Source organism: Myripristis murdjan, chromosome 4 (assembly GCF_902150065.1).
Source record: "Myripristis murdjan chromosome 4, fMyrMur1.1, whole genome shotgun sequence".
NCBI lineage: Eukaryota > Metazoa > Chordata > Actinopteri > Holocentriformes > Holocentridae > Myripristis > Myripristis murdjan.
Window position 1 is genome coordinate 17,777,685 of NC_043983.1, and position 12,264 is coordinate 17,789,948.

The 12,264-nt window shown below is 39.4% G+C and overlaps 1 protein-coding gene across 1 annotated transcript in view; it reads left to right on the forward strand.

Annotated features, from left to right (window-relative positions):
- prdm5 (PR domain containing 5) overlaps positions 1-12,264 on the forward strand; it is a 34,360-nt gene continuing 22,096 nt past the window's right edge. The window contains exons 1-11 of the mRNA XM_030050429.1: positions 1-250; positions 1,139-1,222; positions 1,911-2,033; positions 3,656-3,824; positions 4,210-4,387; positions 4,856-4,948; positions 5,199-5,320; positions 6,245-6,324; positions 9,443-9,527; positions 9,617-9,774; positions 10,482-10,575. Of these exons, the coding sequence (XP_029906289.1) occupies positions 152-250; positions 1,139-1,222; positions 1,911-2,033; positions 3,656-3,824; positions 4,210-4,387; positions 4,856-4,948; positions 5,199-5,320; positions 6,245-6,324; positions 9,443-9,527; positions 9,617-9,774; positions 10,482-10,575 (1,285 nt within the window). The 5' untranslated portion in view covers positions 1-151. The remainder of the gene's footprint in view (positions 251-1,138; positions 1,223-1,910; positions 2,034-3,655; positions 3,825-4,209; positions 4,388-4,855; positions 4,949-5,198; positions 5,321-6,244; positions 6,325-9,442; positions 9,528-9,616; positions 9,775-10,481; positions 10,576-12,264) is intronic.

The window sequence follows — 12,264 nt, forward strand, 5'->3', positions numbered from 1 at the left end:
TCGCTTTCCTGCAGCACGAGCAACAGGAGTTGAACCTGGACCGCTTCACGGAGAAACAATCTGCTCCAAATTCAAACTGACAACACCTATCCACTTCCGCTGACACAATCTAGTGCCAAGTTACTGTCACTGTAGGGATTATTTCTGAGTTATGACAATGTTGGGTATGTATGTGCCAGACAGATTTTCTTTGAAATCGTCAAAGGTCCAGGATGGAATCGGTCTTTACACGGCGAGGCGGGTGAAAAAGGTTTGTTGTTTTTGAACTGGACAGCTATGTAACGTTAAACCGGGTCGAAGATTTAAAACGCGGAAAGTGTTTTCTGTTTCAAGCCGCGGCGATGTAGATAAGACATTTTTATGTTCGCGTAATTCCTTGTCGTCGCTGTCAGAGGCTCAGCTGCAACCCAAGGCTCCTCTGACGTGAAGTGCCACGTAGATACTGTAACTCAAGTTGTTTCTCTCTCGGCAGAACAAAGTATCCACTTCAACAAAGACCTACAGCACTCTTCTTACCTTTTTAGACCAAAACTACAGTATCCATACACTTAGCAGGCTGCCTCTACGTAAACAGTGCCTTACTTAAAGATATGAGCGTTTCCAAATCATTTTTTACTAAACTACAAAAGCGCTTTGCATTGCCACTGCAGGGATGTCTCATGAGGAACTCTGAACTCGGCTCCAGAAAGATGATGAAAATTGTCTCCGGAATCACATGCATGTCTGCGATATCGCCCTTCAACCTTGGTAGAGTTAATGTGGTAACTTTTAGGTTGAAGATGAACATGAATCCTTCATTCATGAAAACCAAATTTGACCACACCCCCCTAGATTTTTTTTTTTTTTTTTTTTTTTTTTTTTGCACTGTTGGAAAGTCTAAAGGAAAATGTCCACTACTGAGGGGTGTATTCACATTTCACATTAAACAGTAGGCGTGCCCACCAGCAGCCCAACATTTATCCCCAGTGAAAAAAAAATATTTTGTGTATCCCACTGGGGTGGGTAATAATATATATATATTTTTTAATGTACTGAGTTAGTTTTGGCTTTTATTTTGTTTTACTATGGCACCATTTTTGACAAGTGATATCTGTTTTTCTTTTCTTTTCATTCTCTCCTTTTTTCTTTTTTTTTTAAGGGAGAAAAGTTTGGCCCTTTTGCAGGTGAAAAAAAGCTGCCTAGTGAGCTGGATGAAAGCTCGGACACCAGACTGATGTGGGAGGTGATTGCATACACAGACCACCGCCTCACCAAGCCTCATTTTTCTAGCACTGTTTTTGAAGCACTCAAATCCTTAGATGCTTTAATGTGCTCGAATCAACACGCCATATCTAGGCCTAAAGGAATTTGTTTTTGTTTTTACGGCAATAGTAAATACGACTTTAAGTTTTCTTTTATTGATAACAGATGATTAAAAGCATTCCCTTAATAATAATGATAATAATGATGATAGCTTTCCTCTAGCGAGGAAATACTGGTGTTCTTACAGCTTGTATTGCAGTTTTCAAACACTACCTTTATCGTGGGACTACTGTCAGACACCAAAAAAATGTCAGACACCATAGCTTGAAATTATGTCCAATTATGTTTTGAGTTTATCTGTTATAAAGCGAACATTTAATTATATTTCAGATAAATTAGCAGTATTGGGTGATTTGAACTGACTCTTATCTTTTGGTGTGGGAATGCCATTGATGATAACCACTGAAATGAATGTTGTGATGTAGTTATCTATCACCACCACATTGTGAGGCACAGAACTGTCCATATGATGTGGTATTGCTATGTAATGCTGAGACACTTTGATGTAATAAAAATGAACATCAAAGCGACAAGAACAGAAGAAAATCTGCTGTAGAGCTCTGATATGTTTGTGTCATCATACAGCATTTTTTTTTTTCTTCTTTCAGGTCCGTGGCAATAAGGGAGATGTGCTTTATATTCTGGATGCTAGTAACCCACGCCATGCCAACTGGTTGCGCTTTGTTCATCAAGCTCCCTCGCAAGAGCAGAAAAACCTGGCAGCCATTCAGGTATATTTCCTCTCAGTCAAGACAGTAAAACCTTCAGACTTATCCAAAAGAGAGGCAGTGATAAAGCTTCCTGTCAGTACCCATCTTCCGGTGTCCTGTGTTTTAATTTGGCTTTATTAAGTCTCTAAACTTAAACTACTTGCAAAGGGAGATACTTCCCTATGGCAGCTTAAAATGTGTAGAATCATACATTGAATCTGTCTAAATTCCTCCAAATTTAAATGTTTTATGTGGAGTCAGTTGTAGATTTTGAGTGTTTTTGTGTTTTTATTGTGGTTTTTTGTTTAGCAAAAGAAATCTCTCTTCACCTCAGAAAGTCTTCAAAACAACATTTGAAAAGCTGCATTGTCATTGGTCCAACTTAGGCCAATGAAATGACAGATTTCATCATGTTTGTCCCTGACTCCCAGGATGAACATGTGAGTCAAGTTTTTCTGAAGATTCAAACTCAAAATGATTTACAGATGTACATTTCAGCACATTTTTGGTCAAGCTCATTCGGAGTCATATTGTATGAGAATGCAAGTATGTTTTGTCAATTGGTTTTGAGGTCAGTAAATTTTCTAGTGCTCAGTTTAGGCTATTATTTTTGTTCATTATTTAACATTTCCTGCCTTACGACAGTCTTGATTTGTGCCTGCAATTGTTTACAATAAGTTGATTCGTGTTGAGAGCGTGAGCATTGTGTGGGCAGCATGGAAAGGAATGACAAATTTCTGTCTGCTGTTCACCCTGCAAATTGAACTTGAACAATGATTCTCACTAAGAGAAATGATTCTTTTCATAATGTAAACAGGGTGGAAATGAAGAGAAAATGACCCAACAGATCTGGAATTACATGCCAAAGCCATGAAGAGTGAAGGCCAGATTCTGTTAATTTACCTCAGGAAATTTATTTGGCTATAACTGTCTTTGAAGTTATATGTCAAAAGCCACATGTTAATGTAACTAAAATCTAAAATTAGAGCTACAAATAACATAAATGGTAGATGCATATGCAAGAATTAAGTATGGGTGACCAGCATTGAAGTGCTGTATATGAGCTAAGGTATTCTACCTTTTGCACTTGTGTGTAAGAAGGATTCTTCTCTTATGGAAGAGGAAGAAAAACTTGGAAGGGAAAGAAGAGGAAGTTTTCTGTCTGCCTTAAATATACAAATGCCATGGGGTGATTGGTTGTTAAGGTCATTCATTTATGTTGAATCTCTGTGTCCCATCAATGGTGACATTTATTGTATGGCTTTCCTCTTTTTAATTAATATTTATGTATATTTAAAATCCCATAGCTAAAGGAAAATTGCACTTTGATTTTATTAGTGTGACCTTTAAGGACAGGAAAGTTAATGACAACATCTTTAAGGGTTTGAGTTCCTGACCTGTGGCCTCAATCAGGCCTCAGCAGACTGCTGTCTGGGTGTAATGAGTTCAACCTCCAGGCGACCCTCAGTGATTACTAAGAAATACATTAACACAAATGGCCAAAACAGTCTTAGTACAACTAGCCGGTGTGCCTTGTTATTGCATTGTGAAGTTTGCCAGGTATGGTTAAACCAGTGCTCCAGTGCATGTCTATGATTGTGTTATTACCAAAACCCAATTATTACATCTTTGTTGTCTGTCAGGATGGAGAGAATATCTTCTACCTGGCGGTGGATGACATTGAAACAGACACAGAGCTCCTGATAGGCTACCTGGACAGTGATATGGAGGAGGAGGAAGAGGAAGAAGAGGAAGAAGTCATCAAAGATGAAGATGAGAACAGCAAAGACGCCAAGCATCTTGTTGAAATGGGTACAGATGACTTATACTGCATTTTTTGTACATGCTTTTCTTGTTTTTTCTCCATTATAGATACTTTTTTAGGTGTCATATATTGTAAAAGTGTGCTACGTAAAATTGCACAGCGTTGGTTTTCAGTGAGGACCCTTTAGGAAAAAAAAAGTGGAATAAGCACATTGAGTGTTTGAGTTAGGGGTCTCATCCTTAAGACACCGAAATTACATGCTTATTTCAAATTTTTTTTTAAATAGAGTTCTTGGTCCTTGCTTCAGTTTACCCATACAGTTTTGCATAGTTTACCTTTAAGGAATATCTAAAGGAAATTATACTTGGCTCTCTGATTTGTGCTTTGAGATTTAACCAGCATGTGTATTGTGTGTGCACTGCATCTACCCAGAACTAGTGATAAAGAAGGAGGACCATCCTTGCTTGTTGTGCGAGAGCAGTTTTCCCAGTGAGGAGATCCTTGCTGCCCACCTTCAGAGCCTGCACCAGAGGCCCAGCACTGAGGAGAAGGAGTTCAAATGCAGGAACTGTGGCAAGAAGTTCCCTGTCAAACAGGCTCTGCAGCGCCAGTGCGTTTCCTGCTTCTGCAGTTGTGTAGTTTTCCATATGCAGCTTTCCTCTTACAAGTTTTTTTGTTGTAAATCTACTCTTTCCACCTTTTCACTGCGTGGAATCTACGGCTCCTGATGTGGTGTCACCCAGTAGGGCTGCTCGATTATTGCAAAAATCATAATCATAATTATTTTGGTCAATATTGAGATCAAGATTGTTTGACTCACTGATTTTGAAAGCATCATGCATTTATTGAACTTTAAAAACAGGTCTTTTTAACATTGGATTTCCTTGTACTTGGCTGAGAATGAATTTGGGCTTTTAGGGAGGGGCGCAAGCACACAGCTGCAACAGAAAGCAAAATCATAACTGTAAATAAAATGTGATTAATCTCCCAGGCCTATCACCCAGATATCTCTCATACTCTGTTTGTGTCCTAATTTGTTTTTGTTTATACAGTGTCTATCTTTTGAATCCTTCTCCAGTGTTTTGCATTGCTCTGAGTCGATGGGTCCAGCAGGCGACTCAAAAGCACACCAGTGCTCCCTGTGCCACAACACATTCAGCTCTGAATCCAGGTAACATAAGTAACTCTACATATGCTTTACCAAAGAGCCTTAATAGACTCTTCATATGATGTGTATATATTGGGTAGTACAGTGGGTATCTGCATGTATGGATGGCTTCAGCTGAGATCAAAACATTTGTCTATAGGGCTATTACTGTCAGTGAGAAATACAGCTATACTGTTTAAAAAGCATTCAGTATCTGGTAAAGTCTTTTCCTTCTCTCTGCTGAGCAATTATGCGTGCATATATGTGTGTGCAGTTTTGAACAGCATAAAGAAGCTTGTAAAGGAGATGCCAGATTCATCTGTAAAGCAGAGAGCTGTGGCAAAAGATTCAAGAGCAAGGATGCACTGAAGAAGCATAAAGGAAATGTTCACACAGGTTAGTAACTCTCTCTCCCTCTCTCTCTCTCTCTCTCTCTCTGTCTCACTCAGACACACACACACACACACACACACACACACACACACACACACACACTTTCTCTCTGTCTCTCTTATTCTTTTTCTGTTTTTTTTGTGTTTGTTTGTTTGTTTACCCCCTAAAGGTTGTACAATGAGGTTAAATGGATTTACAGTTACAGTGCGTGACCTCTGTCATTTAATATTTGTACAACACAGACACATCGCTAATTACTGATGATATAATCACTGACCTGTGTGTTCTGAAGCAGCTCACTCCTTCAGATAATTGCACTTCCATGTCTGTCTATGAAGTGTTTCAGGGCGGTGGGGTTCTGTACAGCCTTGCACGTGTATCATGAAACAGTATCAAAGTATTAAAGATTAGGACATCCCTCTCACTGTGTCCAAATAATGATGGAGTCAAGTTCTGTGCCTTGATGTTTAACCAATGTGGTCAGGACCAGGGGTGTGTGTGGGTGACGGGGAAGTGGTGCAGGAACAGACTCGACAGATGTGGGTCATGTGATTCAGAGGGGAATGAAGGGAGGCTGCCAGAGATCCTTAGATGGTGGGATGGTGGGATCACATTCTGGCTCTACAATGAAGTGAGGTTTCATTGGCCATTAAAACGTAACAGCAGCCCAGTGCCATAACACCGTCTCTTAGTGTTCAGGCTTGTTAGGATTCTGGTATTTTTATGTTGCTGTGTAATGATTGTCATGAAATTGTCAGTGAATGTCTTGGCAGGATGTAATATACCTGCATTGGTGGTTCAAATGGTTACACATTGCAAAAATGGCTTGCATCTGTTTTATATCCATTTATTGTCAGTCCCATATTGGCCATACGTCGGTCACAGGTTATGACTGGTCATTTTCATCCTGTTTTTTTTCTCTTTCAGGAAGTGCCCGGCGGAAACTCACATGCACCATATGCAACAGAAAATGCTCCTCTTCACTGAATCTACAGGAACATCGCAAGGTGAGGCCTTTATCTCCTCTCCACATCTGTTGCCAAAATCCTCATAGCCTGGTAGCTTGTCATGAATCTGACAGGATCAAGGCTGCAGCCCATTTTTAATGATGGTGTTTTCTTTGCTGTCCCACTGCAGTGTACTCTGTCATACTCCATTCAGTCCCTGTAAAGTCTAACCTTGTAATGTCACCGCCCTCTGCTTCCTGAGATTCAGAGTTCCTCTTTCTTCGCTAAAACCTCAGGATGGGGGTCTTTGTGATAAAGTTGTGACAAATTTATTCTGAGTGACACAGACCAGAGGCTTGGTTTTTATTTCACAAGCTCATCCCACAGCAGGTCTTGTGAAATTTAAGAGCCACTGTGGGCAGACAATAAGGATTTAACCCTGGCGTCAGGATTCTTCCTCCTATGGCCGGGTTACGACTTTGAACAGTAACAGGGCTGTTAAAAGTAGCAATCTGCAACTTACTCATACAAATAAATATCAATTTTGCTACTGTTTGTCGCCAGGTCATGCCATTAAACAGTGATTCAACCTGAAGCCAGTTTACAAAAGCTTTTACATTTTCTGTTCTAAACACCTTCAGTATGAACAACTAGGTCTCTCCTGGGAAAAAGCCTGACACACACAAAGTGGTGTGTTTTCTGTTTCCTGAAGTTGCAACAGAGGTTTGTGTGGAATAAATATAAGAAGAACCAGATAGTTAGAATGAACAGTGAGAGCTGTCTTGGCTGAACAGGCAAATAAAAGACTGGTACAAGCAGGAATTCAGAGTTCATCAGTAAGAAATTCAAAGAAAAAGAAGGCAGAGGGAGGCAAATGTGCTTAAAAAGGAAAGCAAAAGCCTCTGAGCCAAAATGAGCGTGAACATCAGCATTGCCTTTGCAAGATGTAAAGTACCCAAAGATGGGAAGTGACAAGGGGAGCGATGTTGGTCCAGTGCCTACACTGAGCTGCAAGCTAGTCAACCTTTGAAAGAGTTTTGGCAGTCAAACATTGGGAAAAACTTTTCCACCTGATTTGAATAATGACACTCCTAATAATAATGGCGGCCTGTTTAGCTTGGTTTCATAAGTTTAGTTGTAGCTCAAAGGTCTATGGTTAGCATTATTGAAAGCACTGTCTTTCTGTATTGATATTAATGGTTGATCAATATGTGTTTTTCAATAGCTGATACCAATGCTGGTATTTAGAGAGCAGTATGTCTGATGACTGGTACGTAATGCCAAGATCGTATCACTTAAATGAACATTTATTTAACATAATATTTATTTAACATATGTTATTTAACATATGTTATTGTCTGCTTTGTCTCAGTTTGCTTAAGTAGATCTGCATTCTGTCTGTAGTGCATTTATTTTAATTTTAAAAAATGTGCACAGGTAATCAAAAACTAAACTTTGTAAAAAAACAACAACTTATGAGTGAAAAATAAATAAAATCCTAGTGCACGTAACAACAGTGTTTATCAGCAGGTAAGGGGGAGCGCTTACATCGTTCCACAGCAGCCACACTGACAAGCCTGCCTGCAGATGTGTGCACATGTGTTTATTGGCCTGTGATCACATATACCGTCTGATGCTGATTATCTCAAAATGCCCGATATCAGCCTGATTAATCAGCTGACTGATTAATCGGTCTGTCTCTAACCAATAGACAGTATTTCATCTGTTTAGTATTTGCTTGTGGTAATCAAATGTAACACATATGAAGCAATGATGTAACTAAGCAGTCACAACATTGTTTTATAAATCTTGTTTGATGCTGACACTTGTTTTTGTAGAATAGCCAGTTCTTACACTAGTGAGATGTGATTGTTGGAAATAGAGTGCAAAACAGTGGGTATTGATCACCAAGCTGTTGCAAAACAAGAAAAACAAAAAACACTTAGAAAGATCACTTTATTCTTTCTCACTTTGTCAGATTATCACTTAAAGACATTACAGTGCTTCCTCAGACACATGGATTTGTCCTGTATACTGAAGTAAAGTTCTCATCAGAAGTTAAGTTAGTAACTTATCGTTGCCTGCCTCAGGTCAGGACAATACTTTTAATGAAGTTGAGCAGTGCAAATTGGCTTATCTCATTTTTCACATTGGTTGTTATTTATTACTCGAACACCAGCTGGTGTTTGGATTTTCATTTTCTCTTGTCAACATCTATTGGCTTGATTAATCAGAAGACCTTTATCGTCTCCAGTCAGCTAATTCATCATGGAGCCACTTGCAAAATGTTCAAAGCTTAAAATCACCTGGAAGCTTTGACATAGTTCTGCCGTGAATCATTTAATCTACTTACCTGGCTCTGAGTCAGTTTTCTCTGGAGTCTAGTCTCAAACTGCTGCTGTATTTAAAAAAAGCCTTGTGCATGCTTCTATATGACCTTCTTATGTGTCTTTGTGTCTATTGTAGCCATTATGTGGCCTGTGATTGCAGAAACATTTTTAGAATGATGTTCTAATCATGTACCATTGTTTAAGATGGAGATTTTCTCTTCATTGACAGCTGTAATGAAGTATGAGATCTGAAAGGCACAATGTGATTCAATAAATTTAGGTCAGCATCACGTTTGACTATTTTTTCCTAGTTAAATGTTTATTGAAAAGATTCAAAAGGACTGAGTCATGCTTGAACACTGTGATTGTAAATATGCTACATTTCTGGCAGAAAGTATCTCGTGAATTTCTTAAGCTTCAAACAAAGACAATGGAGAGTGGAGCATTATTCTTACAGAAGAGCAATCAAACTTTTCGAAATGACAAGTTTGCTCCAAAGCAGCTTAAAGCCGCCATTATTATCATTTAGCTGAACAAGCTTTTGCAGTAGCAGCTGTGACAAGAAGAGCATTAGCATATGCTATTGTAGCTGTAGGCCGGGGAGCTATTGAATATGCAATTATTGGAACTATGCTCTGAAGCAGAAAAAGGATTCAAACTTTTCATCACTTTAATTGCTTTTCTGTCGGTAGACATCAGTCTATTGAAAGTGAACAAGCTTGTATGTCTGCTGACCATCACTGACTTTGTGATCCTTCAAAATCTTACATACACTTAACCTTGAGTTTTTTCAATGTTCAGCAAAACTAAATTACATTGTTGTCTTTTTTGTTTTTGTTGCTGCATAGGTTCATGAAATATTTGACTGCCATGCATGTGACAAGAAGTTTATCTCTACTAATCAGCTGAAACGCCATATGATCACACACTCAGGTAAGAAAAAAATGCCTTACAACTTCACTACTTTGTACATTGTCTCTATCACTACCTGAATGCATGTGTCTTGCTCTGTCTCTGCTTAGAGAAGCGACCATATACCTGTGAGATCTGTAGTCGTTCATTCAAGCGTCTGGACCAGGTGACAGCTCATAAGATCATCCACAGTGAGGACAAGCCATACAAATGTAAGCTGTGCGGGAAAGAGTTTGCGCACCGCAATGTCTACAAGAATCATAAGAAGGTGAGCAGACAGAGTTAATACAGTCCTAAGCCACTGGGATTGAATGAACCATTATAATATGACAGAAAATTATTCTGGCACTATTGTGCTAATTACTTTGTAAATATCATTATATGTACAGTGGCTGATTAAGTCATTACTCACACAGCAATATTCCAAATTACAGTTGTTATTACTAGTAAGTCTTTTAGTAAGGGCTTTTAGAGTACATTTACATGATTTAGGTCCCTTCAGAGTTAGAATTATAAGTGATAGACTGTAATCCATCAGGGTCTTGTTGGTGGCTGTTTTCAGTGGGGTCTCTGGTCTGTGTCCACCCCTGAGGTTCCCCATGTTTACTTATGGGAGTGGAGTGTCACTCAGAGAGACAGGTGGGGGGACAGGGTGGGTGAGCAGATAAACAGAAGCACTTTGAACTTAAGCCCCTCAAGCTACTTGTCTTCATCAAGTCAACAAACTAAATCAGCTATGGAGCCTTATGTTGACCCTGGCCTAAATCCTCCCACATCAATATAAGAAGCTTCATTAGCATCAACATGGAGACAGGAGGAAGCTCTCCCAGCTATCCAAGAAGTAAGATGGGAGAGGAATGGTGGGGGAGTAAACTAGGGGGGTAAAAGTGGGGGGAAAGAGGTTAAGACATTAAGCCGGTGTTCATTAAGGGCAGCCTGCCCCCTTCACATCCTGGTTCTCTGCTCTGTCTGCAGACGCACTCGGAGGAGCGCCCGTTCCAGTGTGAGGAGTGCAAGGCCCTCTTCCGCACCCCCTTTTCTTTACAGCGTCACTTACTCATCCACAATAGTAAGTATGAGTGAATGAAAATGCTGTAACCACAGGTGTTAAGCATATTTTGTATGCATAGTTGAATGTAATGTAAAGTGCACAACACAGCGGCACTGAAGCTTCTGTACTTCTGCATTGATGTGTGTATTGTTGAATTCTGGGCACAAATCTCCCCATCATCAACTGATCAGAGACCACGAGTCAATTTGACGCAAAGTTGAGATTCTTGGGCAGCTGCGTGACACCAATGCAGATATCCTCTCCCCAAATACACATCAGATCCCATCACTTTATGTGCACAGATGCTATTTTCATGTATGTATGTTTTTTGTTATTAAGGGTTTGCAAAGGTTTGGGGGATAAATAAATTAATGAATTATTTAGATAATTACTTATATTATAAATGAATTATTTAGCTAACCTCTTTTAAGATTAAGTAATTACAGGAGCCCAAGCATTAAATGTCAAACAGCTTTAGTTCAAATCTTACAGCTGTACTAAATATGGACAATTTAGATTTTTTTTTTAAATAGCTGGTGGGCAAAAGTTAAAATATTTTATCTCCGTAGTTTGATCAAATAATCCTGAATTTTAAAATGGCAAAGCATCTTAATATGTTTTGTGAAAAATGCAGTTAACACCCCAAAGGCTGTTTAAATCTTTAATCAAAACCTTTCATTGAGTTGAAACCTTCCATGGTGTGTTGTCTTATGTGACTGGTTGTACTGTTTTCTCACTGGCTGTCACGTCAGCCTGAGTCTCATGTTACCATTAACATTACACACCAAATCCCTACTAAAGCCTTTTGTTTCTCAAGTCTGTCTCAGAGTAGACTTCAGAAAGCTTACAGACTGCCTGGTATTCTAAACGCTGGGTGCTGTGGCCAAGCAGAGACTTTGGCTCTGGAGAGTTGGGTTGCAGCATCCCTGGAGTACTCAGGGTTTAGCAGCCTTGCGCCTACATTCAGTGAGTCTTGGCAAGATGCAATCCTGGTCTTCGAGACAGATAACAAAGAGATTGTGAAGCTCAAGGCATTTCCTGCCCATGTCTCGGGAGACAGATTACTGCTCAGTGAAATCACTTGGATATGGGGCTACATAATACTGGGACTGGTATTATGTATCAAGTGCTAGACAATACTCAGGGTGGGAGGATAGTGTGTGATTTCACTGTAAAGAGAGAAAAGACATGCCATTGAATAAATATATCTGTCTTTGTGAGTTAATGTTTGTGTATCACATGAGTTCACTTGTGGCTGCCCCACACTGAGAAAATAAAGCACAGCTGTCGTAGCATTTTCATGTGAAATGAAGTTGCTTTTTTAAAAATCGATGCACAGCACCTTTAAGTAGGGTCACTTGTGGTAATCCTTCTTTACAAGCCATATTAACACCCCTAGATTAATCTTGTGTTCTTGTGATGTAGTGTGTGTGTGTATGTGTTTGTGCATGTGTGTGTGTGCCTGTACCGGCACACGTCTGCGTATTTTAATAATGTCAATTTTAAGCACTGTTCTGAGGATTAATGAAGTCATTATTTGAGGGTGTCGCTGACATTATAGATTATCGAGTAAATGTTTCTATTTGATTAAAAACACAGTGGGCATCGACTTTCATTGGTGTTACATTTTATAGAGCTGGCCATCACCGGTAATAGGAGAATGAACACAAGCCTCTAACTACTTACTCTGCCAAACATACGCACACC